The following is a 15,393-nucleotide window of genomic DNA, read 5'->3' on the forward strand; positions in this document are numbered from 1 at the left end:
TAATTATTTAAAGCGGGGGGGTGGGGGGGAAGGGGGGGGTGTTGCCTTGTTCGCTCCCTTAATGAATTGGAGGAACGTGGGAATGGGGAGGAGAAGAAGATGGGGGAGGGGAAAAGGGGCGCTTCCCCCCGGCCCAGCAGGTGGAGGGGAGTCCCCGCCCCCCCCACACCTGGGGGAGGTGCCATTTTATGGGGGGGGGGGGGGAGGGGGGGGAGGCGGAGCCGCCGCTCGTTCGTTCGTTCGTTCGTTCGTTCGTTCCCAGGCGGGCCGGCCCCGGGCATGGCTTCCCGGGAGCGCCTCTGCGAGCTCTGGATGCTTTACTTCGCCAAGGTGAGGGGGACACGGGGACAGGCGACAGGGCACGGCCACCCCCCCCGCCCCCCCCATCTGCATTGGTTGCGTCCCCTCTGTGCCCATTCCCACCCCTCCCCCCCCGGCGAAATTCCCGCCCCATCCCCTCTTGTCCCCCTATTGTCGCATCCCCCCGCCCCGTAATTCGCCGTGTCCCCGCGGTCTGCGTTGTCACGTCCCGCGGGTCCCCAAACCACCCCCCCCGGTCGTCACCGTGTCCCCCTCCCCCCCCCGATCCCCTCTTGTCCCAAAATTCCCGCCCCCTCCCCCCTCTTGTCCCCCTATTGTCGCATCCCCCCGTAATTCGCTGTGTGTGTCCCCCCCCCGAATCCCGCGGTCCCCAAATCCCCCGCCCCGTGTCACCTGCAGGATGTCCCCAAGGCCACCTCGCCCCCCCCCCCCCCGTGTCACCTGCAGGATGTCCCCAAGGCCACCTCGCCCCCCCCCACCCCGTGTCACCTGCAGGATGTCCCCGAGGCACCTCGCCCCCCCCCCACCCCGTGTCACCTGCAGGATGTCCCCAAGGCCACCTCGCCCCCCCCCGCCCCGTGTCACCTGCAGGATGTCCCCAAGGCCACCTCGCCCCCCCCGCCCCGTGTCACCTGCAGGATGTCCCCAAGGCCACCTCGCCCCCCCCGCCCCGTGTCACCTGCAGGATGTCCCCAAGGCCACCTCGCCCCCCCCCACCCCGGTCACTTGCAGGATGTCCCCAAGGCCACTCGCCCCCCCCAGGCGCCACCCGTGTCCCCTCCTCCTTTCCCGGAGGGAATTTGGGGTGTCCCCACCCCGGGAGGGGTTTTTTTTTTGGGGGGGGGGGGTGGGTTCCGCGTGTCCCCGGCGCCACCGCCCGGCGACAGGTGCGCGGTGACATCGGAACGGCGACAGGGTGGGGACAGCGGGGGGGTGGCGGGGGGGGTTGGGGAGCCTCTGTCGAGTCCTGGGGGATGTCCCCAAATGTGCCACGGTTGTCCTTAAATAGCCCCGGGCGGGTCGTGGAGGAGGAGAGGTGGCACCCGAGGGGATGTGGGGGTGAAATCGGTGTCCCCCCACGACCCCCGCGGTGTCCCAGGGAGTGGTTGGGGACATCCGGGGGGAGGGGGGGGGACTGTCACCTCGGCTGGCCGCGACGTGTCACCCGGGAGGGACCGCCCTGTGGTCACCCCGCTGGGGGGGGACACGGCCTGGGCAGGGCCACGTGCTGGGACATCGCGGGGTGACATGGGGACAGGTGCCACCGCCTCGAGGTGTCTGTGGTCCTCTGGGGACAGGTGGCCACCACACTGAGGTGACCGTGGCCCTCTGGGGACAGGTGCCACCACACTGAGGTGACCATGGCTTTGTGGGGACAGGTGCCACCACACTGAGGTGACCGTGGCCCTGTGGGGGCAGGTGCCACCACACTGAGGTGACCGTGGCTTTGTGGGGACAGGTGCCACCACACTGAGGTGACCGTGGCCCTGTGGGGGCAGGTGCCACCACACTGAGGTGACCGTGGCCCTGTGGGGACAGGTGTCACCACACTGAGGTGACCTTGGCTTTGTGGGGATAGGTGCCACCACACTGAGGTGACCGTGGCTTTGTGGGGACAGGTGCCACCACACTGAGGTGACCGTGGCCTTGTGGGGACAGGTGCCACCATTGCTGAGGTGTCCACAGTCACAGGGGGCCAGGTGTCACCCACGGGTGTGTGGGGACGGGTGTCACTTGTCAGCGTGTCCTGCTGGCTGTGCCACACCGCTGGAGTGGCCGTGTCACCTCTGAGGCCCCGGGGACACGGCCAGACCCCGGTGTCACCTCCCCGGCCGGGTCACATAGCAAAACCTGGTGGCCTTTGCCACAGCGATGTCCCCGAGGCTGGGGGGACATGGCCCTGGTGGCGGCAGTGTCCCCTCCATGGCAGTGTCCCCTCGGTGCCAGTCCCCTCGGTGGCAGTGTCCCCTCGGTGGCAGTGTCCCTGTCGCTGTCCCCGCCGGTGGCCCGGCAGTGGCCGCCTTATCTCGGGTGGCTCCAAACCGGGACAGGGCTCCTGTCGCCGGGAGGGGACCGGGCTGTCCCCGGGGCTGGCCGTGCTGTCCCCCCCTCTCTCCGAAGGTGACCGCCCCGCCAGCACCGCGGGGTCACTCGGTGTCACCGCGCGGGGGGGGTGACATCCCGCCGCCTTTGTCACTGTCGCTTTTTGGGGTGGGCTCCCGGCCCAGGGGCGGCATGCCCGGCTCCGATTCCCGGGCCGGATTCCCGGTTTGGGATTCCCGGTTCGGTGTTCCCGGTTTGGGATTCCCGGTTTGGGATTCCCGGTTCGGCATTCCCGATTTGGGATTCCCGGTTCGGTGTTCTCGGTTTGGTGTTCCCGGTTCGGTGTTCCTGGCTCGGTTTCCCGGTTTGGGATTCCCGGTTTGCCATTCCCCGTTTCGGATTCCCGGTTCGGCATTCCCGGTGTGCCGTTCCCGGTGTGCCGTTCCCGTTCGGCGTTCCCGGTTCGGCATTCCCGGTGTGCCGTTCCCGGTGTGCCGTTCCCGTTCGGCGTTCCCGGTTCGGCATTCCCGGTGTGCCGTTCCCGGTTTCCCCGTTCCCGGTTCGGCATTCCCGGTGTGCCGTTCCCGGTTTCCCGTTCCCGGTTCGGCATTCCCGGTGTGCCGTTCCCGGTTTCCCGTTCCCGGTTCGGCATTCCCGGTGTGCCGTTCCCGGTGTGCCGTTCCCGGTGTGCCGTTCCCGTTCGGCGTTCCCGGTTCGGCATTCCCGGTGTGCCGTTCCCGGTTTCCCGTTCCCGGTTTGGCGTTCCCGGCGCTCCCAGGCGGCTCCGCGCCGGCCGAGCCCAGAAGCCGCCGAACAGGCTCAGCCGGCCGGAACCGGCTGCCACAGCCCCGCGGGGCGGCACCGCCACCGGGACCGGGACCGGCACCGGCACTGCCACCGGGACCCGCCACCGGCACCGCCACCGGGACCGCCACTGCCACCGGGACCGGGACCGGGACCGCCACCGCCACCGGGACCGCCACCGGGACCGGGACCGGGACCGGGACCGCCACTGCCACCGGGACCGCCACCGGGACCTGGACCGGCACCGGCACCGCCACTGCCACCGGGACCTGGACCGAGACCGGGATCGCCACAGGCACCGCCACCGGCACCGGCACCGGCAGGGCCCGCGGCCCCGGGAGCACCGGGCACACCGGGAACTTGGGACACCGGCTCCCGGTGGGCGCCCCGGGAATTTCGGGAGCCTCAACTCCGGGATCGGGATGCAGCTCCGGGTGGGCGCCCCGGGGATTCTGGAACAGCAGCTCCAGGTGGGAGCGCCGGGAATTTCGGGGTGCAGCTCCAGGTGGAAGTCCTGGGAATTTTGGGGTGCAACTCCAGGTGGCTGCTCCAGGAATTTCGGGGTGCAACTCCGGGTGGGAGCCGAACTTTTCCCCCGGAAATTCGGGAATTTCGGGGGGCAGCTCCAAGTGGGTGCTCCAGGAATTTCGGGATGCAGCTGCAGGTGAAACCCGAACTTTCCCTTCCGGAAAATCGGGAATTTCGGGGTGCAGCTTCAGGTGGGTGCTCCAGGATTTCGGGATGCAGCTGCAGGTGAAACCCGAACTTTCCCTTCCGGAAAATCGGGAATTTCGGGGTGCAGCTCCAGGTGGGTGCTCCAGGAATTTCGGGGTGAAACTCCGGGTGGGTTCCCCGGGAATTCCGGGATGCAGCTCCAGGTGGGAGCGGAACTTCTCCCCCCCCCCAGAAAATCGGGAATTTCGGGAACGCTCGGCACCTCCCTAGGCGGAGGGTGGGGACGAGATTTGGGGTTGTATTTTCAGGGACAAACCCAAGCCACCTCCCGGCGCTGCCACCACCGCCGGCTTGGGGACATTCCGGAGCGGGGGACAGGGGACGCGGACGGCCGGAGGTGCCAGCCGGCGCTGTCCCCAAGCCGGTGTCCCCAACGGGAGGCGGCAGCGGGGCAGGAAGCGCCGTTGGGGCCGCGGGTGATTTGGCATTTCCTGAACATTTCTGCTTGGGTTGTTTTGGTTTTTTTTTTCTTGGTGGCTTTGCACAAGCGACAAAGTGACAAAAAAAAAAAGGGGGGGGCCCCTCTCCCCTCCCCCCTCTAAGCACCCCCACACCCCGTTCCGGCCCCGCTGCGCCGCCGCCGCTGTCACCGCTGTGGGGTCATGGAGGGCCAGGGCCACCCCCGGGGACAGGTAGGGGCTTTGGGGACACGGGGACACGCCCCGGCCGGTCCCCGGGGGGGAGGGGGATCCCGGGGAGGAGGATTTTGGGGTGTCACCCCCCTCCCCCCCCCACCCCCCACCCCGGCACGTCGTGGGGGAGCCCTCGGGGCGGCGGGATCCCGGAAAAGGGGGATGGCGGGTGGGGGGACACCCCGGGGGGACCCCAGGGACAGGGGTGACCCCAAAGGTGACACCTCGGGGGTCCTCGGGGTGACCCCAGGGACAGGGGTGACCCTAAAGGTGACACCTCGGGGGTCCTCGGGGGGACCCCAGGGACAGGGGTGACCCCAAAGGTGACACCTCGGGAGTCCTCGGGGGGACCCCAGGGACAGGGGTGACCCCAAAGGTGACACCTCGGGGGTCCTCGGGGTCACCCCAGGGACAGGGGTGACCCCAAAGGTGACACCTCGGGGGTCCTCGGGGTGACCCCCGCGGTGCTCAGGGACAGGAGTGACACCAAAGGTGCCACCTCAGGGTGTTTAGGGACAGGGGACACCTGAAGGTGCCACCTCGGGGTGCCCAGCGCTGTGGGTGGGGGTGCCCAGGCTCAGTGAGTCCCCCCTGTCCCCCCCTGTCCCCTCTGTCCCCCCTCTGTCCCCCCTGTCCCCCCCCGTCCCCCCCGTCCCCCCCGTCCCCCCCTGTCCCCCTCTGTCCCCCCTGTCCCCCCTGTCCCCCCTGTCCCCCCTGTCCCCCCCGTCCCCCCCGTCCCCCCCGTCCCCCCCTGTCCCCCCCCTGTCCCCCCCTGTCCCCCCCTGTCCCCCCCTGTCCCCCCCTGTCCCCCCCTGTCCCCCCCTGTCCCCCCCTGTCCCCCCCCTGTCCCCTCTGTCCCCCCTGTCCCCCCTCTGTCCCCCCTCTGTCCCCCCCTGTCCCCTCTGTCCCCTCTGTCCCCTCTGTCCCCCCTGTCCCCCCTCTGTCCCCCCCTCTGTCCCCCCTGTCCCCCCCTGTCCCCCCCTGTCCCCCCCTGTCCCCCCCTGTCCCCCCCTGTCCCCCCTGTCCCCCCTGTCCCCTCTGTCCCCCCCTGTCCCCCCCTGTCCCCCCTGTCCCCCCTGTCCCCCCCTGTCCCCCCCTGTCCCCCCCTGTCCCCCCCTGTCCCCCCCTGTCCCCCTGTCCCCCCCTGTCCCCCCTGTCCCCCCTGTCCCCCCCCTGTCCCCCCCTGTCCCCCCCTGTCCCCCCTGTCCCCTCCCTGTCCCCTCCCTGTCCCCTCCCTGTCCCCCCCTGTCCCCCCCTGTCCCCCCCTGTCCCCCTGTCCCCCCCTGTCCCCCCCTGTCCCCCTCTGTCCCCTCTGTCCCCCCCTGTCCCCCCCCGTCCCCATTGCACAACCACGGCAGGCCCCGCCGTGCCCTGATTGGCTGCAGGGACAGGTGCTCTGCCAGCTGATTGGCCGCTGAGTTTCACGGTTGCGGTGTGCCGGGTTCTGATTGGCCGCTGAGTTCCACAGGTTGCGCTGTGCCGGGCTCTGATTGGCTCGGCACCTCCGCAGGTTGTGTGCGGCTCTGGCTGCTGATTGGTCAGCGGGTGCACAGGTGGTGCTGTGCTGGGCTCTGATTGGTCAGAGGCTGCACAGGTGGTGCGGTTCTGCGCTGTGATTGGTCAGCGGCTCCCAGGGGTGTGTCACACACCTCAGTGGGCGGGGCTGGATTGTCTGGCCGTGATTGGCCACTCCCCGTGGGCGGGGCCAGGAAGGAACATGATTGGCCGATCCCAATGGGGCAGGGGCCATGCAGGGCTGTGATTGGCCGATCCTAGTGGGGTGGGGACTATGCAGGGCTGTGATTGGCTGCCATCCCCAGGGGCTGAGGCCATGCAGGGCCGTGATTGGCTGCCATCCCCAGGGGCTGGGGCCATGCAGGGCCGTGATTGGCTGCCAGCCCCAGCCCCGCCCTCCCTTGCAGAAGGACCTGTCGTACCTGCAGCAGTGGCTGGAGGCGTTCGTCACCAGCTTCGAGAGGGTCATCGCCCTGCCCTCGCTGGAGCCCCGCAGGTGGGACCCCAAACACCCATGGGTGACCCCACCACCCCTGAGTGACCCCAACACCCTGGGGCACCCTGCTCAGTGACCCCCAACACCCCTGGGTGACCCCAAACACCCCTGGGTGACCCCAAACACCCTGGGTGCATCCTGCTGAGTGACCCCCAACACCCCTGGGTGACCCCAAACACCCCTGGGTGACCCCAAACACCCTGGGTGCATCCTGCTGAGTGACCCCCAACACCCCTGGGTGACCCCAAACACCCCTGGGTGACCCCAAACACCCTGGGTGCATCCTGCTGAGTGACCCCCAACACCCCTGGGTGACCCCAAACACCCCTGGGTGACCCCACCACCCCTGAGTGACCCCAACACCCTGGGGGCACCCTGCTGAGTGACCCCCAACACCCCTGGGTGACCCCAAACACCCCTGAGTGACTCCAACACCCTGGGGGCACCCTGCTGAGTGACCCCCAACACCCCTGGGTGACCCCAAACACCCCTGAGTGACCCCAACACCCTGGGGGCACCCCGCCAAGGGACCCCCAACACCCATGGGTGACCCCAAACACCCTGGGGGCACCCTGCTGAGTGACCCCCAACACCCCTGGGTGACCCCAAACACCCCAAATGACCCCTCTGAGTGACCCCCAACACCCCTGGGTGACCCCCAACACCCCTGAGTGACCCCAACACCCCTGAGTGACCCCTCTGAGTGACCCCAAACACCCCTGAGTGACCCCAAACACCCCAAGTGACCCCTCTGAGTGACCCCCAACACCCCTGGGTGACCCCAAACTCCCTGGGTGCATCCTGCTGGGTGACCCCCAACACCCCTGGGTGACTCAAACACCCCTGAGTGACTCCTCTGAGTGACCCCCAACACCCCAAGTGACCCCTCTGAGTGACCCCAAACACCCCTGGGTGACCCCACCACCCCTGAGTGACCCCAAACACCCCAAGTGACCCCTCTGAGTGACCCCAAACACCCCAAGTGACCCCTCTGAGTGACCCCAAAAACCCTTGAGAGACCTCTAACACCCGTTAGTGACCACCCTGGACGACCCCCAGCCCCCCTGAGTGACCCCCCAAAATCCTCGGGTGTCCCCAACCCCCCCCGGTGACCCCCGTGGGCCCCAAGCTGCCGAGCGTGGGGGCGGTGGCGCCTCATCCGCTCTCCGTGGTCGGGGCCATCCGGTGCCGGCGACACGGGAGGGGACAGGGGGGTGACATCCTGCACCCCAATCCTGCCCAGGGAGGGGACGGGGGGTGACGGTGGTGACAAGGGGGTGACATCCCGCCCCCCCCGATCCCCCCCAGAGCCGAGGAGCCGGGCTCGGAGATCCCGGCGCTGCCGCGGGAGGTGCTGCAGGTGCTGAGCCAGAGGTTGGGACACTGCGTGGCCTTGGGGACACGGGACGGGGACAGGGCGACGGGGCTGGGCCAGGCGCTGCTGCTGCTCAAGTTCTTCATCATCATCTGCAGGTGGGTCACCCCAAATCATCCCCCCCAAAATCATCCCCCCAAATCATCCCCCAAATCATCCCCCCAAATCATCCCCCAAATCATCCCCCCAAATCATCCCCCCAAATCATCCCCCAAATCATCCCCCCAAAATCATCCCCCAAATCATCCCCCAAATCATCCCCCAAATCATCCCCCAAATCATCCCCCCAAATCATCCCCCAAATCATCCCCCCAAATCATCCCCCCCAATCATCCCCCAAATCATCCCCCAAATCATCCCCCAAATCATCCCCCCAAATCATCCCCCAAATCATCCCCCAAATCATCCCCCCAAATCATCCCCCAAATCATCCCCCAAATCATCCCCCAAATCATCCCCCAAATCATCCCCCCAAATCATCCCCCCAAATCATCCCCCAAATCATCCCCCAAATCATCCCCCAAATCATCCCCCAAATCATCCCCCAAATCATCCCCCAAATCATCCCCCAAATCATCCCCCAAATCATCCCCCAAATCATCCCCCCAAATCATCCCCCCAAATCATCCCCCAAATCATCCCCCCAAATCATCCCCCCAAATCATCCCCCAAATCATCCCCCCAAATCATCCCCCCAAATCATCCCCCCAAATCATCCCCCAAATCATCCCCCAAAATCATCCCCCCAAATCATCCCCCCAAATCATCCCCCAAATCATCCCCCCAAATCATCCCCCAAATCATCCCCCCAAATCATCCCCCCCAAATCATCCCCCAAATCATCCCCCAAATCATCCCCCAAATCATCCCCCAAATCATCCCCCCAAATCATCCCCCCCAAATCATCCCCCAAATCATCCCCCCAAATCATCCCCCCAAATCATCCCCCAAATCATCCCCCAAATCATCCCCCCAAATCATCCCCCCCAAATCATCCCCCAAATCATCCCCCAAATCATCCCCCCAAATCATCCCCCCCAAATCATCCCCCCAAATCATCCCCCAAATCATCCCCGCAAATCATCCCCCCAAATCATCCCCCAAATCATCCCCCCCAAATCATCCCCCCAAATCATCCCCCAAATCATCCCCCAAATCATCCCCCCAAAATCATCCCCCCAAAATCATCCCCCAAATCATCCCCCAAATCATCCCCCCAAAATCATCCCCCAAATCATCCCCCAAATCATCCCCCCAAATCATCCCCCAAATCATCCCCCCAAATCATCCCCCAAATCATCCCCCAAATCATCCCCCCAAATCATCCCCCCAAATCATCCCCCCAAATCATCCCCCAAATCATCCCCGCAAATCATCCCCCCAAATCATCCCCCCAAATCATCCCCCAAATCATCCCCCAAATCATCCCCCCAAATCATCCCCCAAATCATCCTCCAAATCATCCCCCCAAAATCATCCCCCCAAAATCATCCCCCCCAAATCATCCCCCCAAATCATCCCCCCAAATCATCCCCCAAATCATCCCCCAAATCATCCCCCCAAATCATCCCCCCAAATCATCCCCCCCAAATCATCCCCCCAAATCATCCCCCAAATCATCCCCGCAAATCATCCCCGCAAATCATCCCCCAAATCATCCCCCAAATCATCCCCCCAAATCATCCCCCCCAAATCATCCCCCCAATCATCCCCCCCAAATCATCCCCCCAATCATCCCCCCAAATCATCCCCCAAATCGTCCCCCCAAATCGTCCCCCCAAATCGTCCCCCCAAATCATCCCCCAAATCATCCCCCAAATCATCCCCCCAAATCATCCCCCCCAAATCATCCCCCCAAATCATCCCCCCAAATCATCCCCCCAAATCATCCCCCAAATCATCCCCCAAATCATCCCCCCAAATCATCCCCCAAATCATCCCCCAAATCATCCCCCAAATCATCCCCCAAATCATCCCCCCAAATCATCCCCCAAATCATCCCCCAAATCATCCCCCAAATCATCCCCCCAAATCATCCCCCCAAATCATCCCCCAAATCATCCCCCAAATCATCCCCCCAAATCATCCCCCAAATCATCCCCCCAAATCATCCCCCAAATCATCCCCCAAATCATCCCCCCAAATCATCCCCCAAATCATCCCCCAAATCATCCCCCCCAAATCATCCCCCCAAATCATCCCCCCAATCATCCCCCAAATCATCCCCCCAAATCATCCCCCAAATCATCCCCCCAAATCATCCCCCAAATCATCCCCCAAATCATCCCCCCAAATCATCCCCCCAAATCATCCCCCCAAATCATCCCCCAAATCATCCCCCCAAATCATCCCCCCAAATCGTCCCCCAAATCGTCCCCCAAATCGTCCCCCAAATCGTCCCCCCAAATCGTCCCCCCAAATCATCCCCCCAAATCATCCCCCCCAAATCATCCCCCCCAAATCATCCCCCCCAAATCATCCCCCAAATCATCCCCCAAATCATCCCCCCAAATCATCCCCCCAAATCATCCCCCAAATCATCCCCCAAATCATCCCCCAAATCATCCCCCAAATCATCCCCCCAAATCATCCCCCAAATCATCCCCCAAATCATCCCCCCAAATCATCCCCCAAATCATCCCCCAAATCATCCCCCAAATCATCCCCCAAATCATCCCCCCAAATCATCCCCCCCAAATCATCCCCCAAATCATCCCCCCAAATCATCCCCCAAATCATCCCCCCAATCGTCCCCCAAATCGTCCCCCAAATCGTCCCCCCAAATCGTCCCCCCAAATCGTCCCCCCAAATCGTCCCCCCAAATCATCCCCCAAATCATCCCCCAAATCATCCCCCCAAATCATCCCCCCAAATCATCCCCCCAAATCATCCCCCCAAATCATCCCCCAAATCATCCCCCCCAAATCATCCCCCCCAAATCATTCCCCCAAATCATCCCCCAAATCATCCCCCCAAATCATCCCCCAAATCATCCCCCCAAATCATCCCCCCAAATCATCCCCCCAAAATCATCCCCCCCAAATCATCCCCCAAATCATCCCCCAAATCATCCCCCAAATCATCCCCCAAATCATCCCCCCCAAATCATCCCCCAAATCATCCCCCAAATCATCCCCCAAATCGTCCCCCAAATCGTCCCCCCAAATCGTCCCCCCAAATCGTCCCCCCAAATCGTCCCCCCAAATCGTCCCCCCAAATCATCCCCCAAATCATCCCCCAAATCATCCCCCAAATCATCCCCCCAAATCATCCCCCCAATCATCCCCCCAAATCATCCCCCAAATCATCCCCCAAATCGTCCCCCCAAATCGTCCCCCAAATCGTCCCCCAAATCGTCCCCCAAATCGTCCCCCCAAATCGTCCCCCCAAATCATCCCCCCAAATCATCCCCCAAATCATCCCCCAAATCATCCCCCAAATCATCCCCCCAAATCATCCCCCCAAATCATCCCCCCAAATCATCCCCCAAATCATCCCCCAAATCATCCCCCCAAATCATCCCCCCAAATCATCCCCCAAATCATCCCCCCAAATCATCCCCCCAAATCGTCCCCCAAATCGTCCCCCAAATCGTCCCCCAAATCGTCCCCCCAAATCATCCCCCAAATCATCCCCCAAATCATCCCCCAAATCATCCCCCAAATCATCCCCCCAAATCATCCCCCAAATCATCCCCCCAATCGTCCCCCCAATCGTCCCCCAAATCGTCCCCCAAATCGTCCCCCCAAATCGTCCCCCCAAATCGTCCCCCCAAATCATCCCCCAAATCATCCCCCAAATCATCCCCCAAATCATCCCCCAAATCATCCCCCAAATCATCCCCCAAATCATCCCCCCAAATCATCCCCCAAATCATCCCCCAAATCATCCCCCAAATCATCCCCCCAATCATCCCCCCAAATCATCCCCCCAAATCATCCCCCCAAATCATCCCCCAAATCATCCCCCCAATCGTCCCCCCAATCGTCCCCCAAATCGTCCCCCAAATCGTCCCCCCAAATCGTCCCCCCAAATCATCCCCCCAAATCATCCCCCAAATCATCCCCCAAATCATCCCCCCAAATCATCCCCCCAAATCATCCCCCAAATCATCCCCCAAATCATCCCCCCAAATCATCCCCCAAATCATCCCCCAAATCATCCCCCAAATCATCCCCCAAATCATCCCCCAAATCATCCCCCCAAATCATCCCCCCAAATCATCCCCCAAATCATCCCCCAAATCATCCCCCAAATCATCCCCCAAATCATCCCCCCAAATCATCCCTCGGTCCCCCCCCGATCCTCCCGCTGCCCGTTCGGGGTCCCGAATGTCCCCAAAGGTCCCAGTTTGTCCCCAAATCTCAGCCGGGCTTGGGAGTTTGTTCATTTATTTATTTATTTATTGAATTAATTTAATTTTATAAGATAAAGAAAAATTCCAAATTAAGGTATCATTTTAATGAATGTAAATTAACTTCGTGTTTTCTGTATTTATTGTGTCTTCGGATGTTAATGTCATTTATTTCTGTGTGTTGAAGATATCGAATATGTTGGATATTGATACATTGATATGTTAATTAATTAATTATATATCAATTAATTAATGTGTATTAGTTAATATCATATGTCAATTGATATATTTTGGAAATATATTCATTCATTTTTATTAATTGTATATTAATTTGTATTTCAAATGGTAATAATAATCATAGTTTTCCTAATAGTAGCAATAATATTTATTACTTAATTAATGTATTAATTAGTTAATGTATATTAATTATATTTTATGTGAATTAATATACTACATATCTATATATTAATACATTTATTTTTATTAATTGTATCATAATTTATAATTGAAATACTAATATGACTTTTGATATTAATAATATTAATAAAATAATTAGTATTTTAAAATAATTTATATATCAGTTAATTAATGTAGATTAACTTTTATATGTCGATTCATATAGTATATGTCTATATGTTAATGCACTCATATTTATTAATTGTATATTAATTTAGAATTTAAATAGTAACAATAGTAATACTTTTTTTAAAAATAATAATTATATATTAATTATTGTATTAGATAATTTTTTATCAATAATTAATGTATATTGATTATTTTTTATATGTAAGTATATTATGCATCTATATATTAATACGTTCATTTTTATTACTTGGATATTAATTTATAATTGAAATAGTAACGATAATACCTTTCTTAATAATGCTAATATTTTTTGTAATAATAATGGAAAATAATTAAAATTTTAAAATATAGTAATTAAAAAATAACGTTATTGCCCCCCAGAATTCCATCATTCCCTCTCAGTGGAGCGCCCTCCCCCTAATGCATTATATCTCTAAAAATAACAATTAGAAAATAATTTTTTTATTAATAATAATTATTATTAGTATTGATATAGTAAATCTAATAAATATAATAATGTTATAAATATAAATATAAATGTAGGAAACACTGTTCAACGTTATTTTCTTTGTTAACAACAAAAAATAACAATAGAAAGTAATGCAAGGAAAAATAATTAGGATATAATATTAATTGACGTTTAATGGCGTTTTCCCTGCCCCGGGCACTTAATTCCCTCCCGGCTTTCCTCCTTCCGCTCCCCGAATTCCATGAATTCCCGAGGTTTTCCTCGCAGGAACCTGGAGAACATCCAGCCCGACAGGAGCCCCGGCTGCCTCCCGCACGTGCTGCGCCTCCTGCGCCTCTGCGGGAACCAGGTGGGAACGGGAACGGGAACGGGAGTGGGAACGGGAACGGGAACGGGAATGGGAACGGGAGTGGGAATGGGAATGGGAACAGGAGTGGGAATGGGAACGGGAATGGGAATGGGAATGGGAACGGGAACAGGAATGGGAACGGGAGTGGGAACGGGAATGGGAATGGGAACGGGAGTGGGAACGGGAGTGGGAACGGGAGTGGGAACGGGAGTGGGAACGGGAGTGGGAACGGGAATGGGAACGGGAATGGGAATAGGAATGGGAATAGGAATGGGAACGGGAATGGGAATAGGAATGGGAACGGGAATGGGAACGGGAATGGGAACGGGAATAGGAGTGGGAGTGGGAACGGGAGTGGGAACGGGAGTGGGAACGGGAGTGGGAACGGGAGTGGGAACGGGAATGGGAACGGGAATGGGAACGGGAATGGGAACGGGAATGGGAATGGGAATGGGAACGGGAGTGGGAACGGGAGTGGGAACGGGAGTGGGAATGGGAATGGGAACGGGAACGGGAATGGGAACGGGAATGGGAACGGGAGTGGGAGTGGGAACGGGAGTGGGAACGGGAGTGGGAACGGGAGTGGGAACGGGAATGGGAATGGGAATGGGAACGGGAATGGGAACGGGAATGGGAACGGGAACGGGAATGGGAACGGGAATGGGAACGGGAACGGGAACGGGAACGGGAACGGGAACGGGAATGGGAACGGGAACGGGAGTGGGAACGGGAACGGGAACGGGAATGGGAACGGGAGTGGGAACGGGAGTGGGAACGGGAATGGGAACGGGAGTGGGAACGGGGATGGGAACGGGAATGGGAACGGGAATAGGAGTGGGAGTGGGAACGGGAGTGGGAACGGGAATGGGAGTGGGAACGGGAGTGGGAACGGGAGTGGGAACGGGAGTGGGAACGGGAGTGGGAACGGGAGTGGGAACAGGAATGGGAATGGGAACGGGAATGGGAACGGGAGTGGGAACGAGAATGGGAATGAGGGTGGGAACAGGAATGGGAATGGTCATGGGCACGAGAACAGGAATGGGAACAGGAGTGGGAATGGGAACAGGAGTGGGAACGGGAACAGGAGGGGGAATGGGAACGGGAATGGGAACGGGAATGGGAACGGGAATGGGAACGGGAGTGGGAACGGGAATGGGAATGGGAACGGGAATGGGAACGGGAGTGGGAACGAGAATGGGAATGAGGGTGGGAACAGGACTGGGAATGGTCATGGGAATAGGAGCGGGAATGGGAACGGTCATGGGAATGGGACTGGGAATGGGCACAAGAATTGGAATGGGAGTGGGAATGGGGATGGTCACGGGAATAGGAATGGGAGCGGGAATGGGAACAGGAATGGGAATGATCCCTGAGAATGGGACTGGGAGCATGAAGGGGAACAGGAATGGGAACAGGAATGGGAATGGGTGGGTGGGGCCTGATTGGGGAGGGGCTCGGCACTGATTGGTCACTGAGTCCGTACGTTATGTGAATCTGGGCTCTGATTGGTCAGGAGCTCTACAGGTTGTGCTCTGCTGGGATTTGATTGGTCAGTGAGTCCACAGGTTGTGTGACTGAGTTCTGATTAGCCAGTGTCTCTATAGGGTGTGTGATCCTGGATGTTGATTGGTCAGGGAATCCATAGGTTGTGCTGCTCTGGGATCTGATTGGCCAGCAAGACCATGGATTGTGTGATTCTAGATGCCGATTGGTCC

The 15,393-nt window shown here is 59.4% G+C and overlaps 1 protein-coding gene across 1 annotated transcript in view; it reads left to right on the plus strand.

Annotated features, from left to right (window-relative positions):
- The first annotated feature begins 218 nt into the window (after nt 1-218).
- NBEAL2 (neurobeachin like 2) overlaps nt 219-15,393 on the plus strand; it is a 49,040-nt gene continuing 33,865 nt past the window's right edge. Inside the window, 4 exon segments of the mRNA XM_066202210.1 lie at nt 219-330; nt 6,458-6,546; nt 7,855-8,019; nt 13,597-13,678. Coding sequence (XP_066058307.1) covers nt 280-330; nt 6,458-6,546; nt 7,855-8,019; nt 13,597-13,678 — 387 coding nt within the window. The 5' untranslated portion in view covers nt 219-279.

Source organism: Chamaea fasciata, unplaced genomic scaffold (genome assembly GCF_029207755.1).
Source record: "Chamaea fasciata isolate MVZ Bird 193981 ecotype frontalis unplaced genomic scaffold, bChaFas1.0.hap1 SCAF_1, whole genome shotgun sequence".
Classification (NCBI taxonomy): Eukaryota; Metazoa; Chordata; class Aves; order Passeriformes; family Sylviidae; genus Chamaea; species Chamaea fasciata.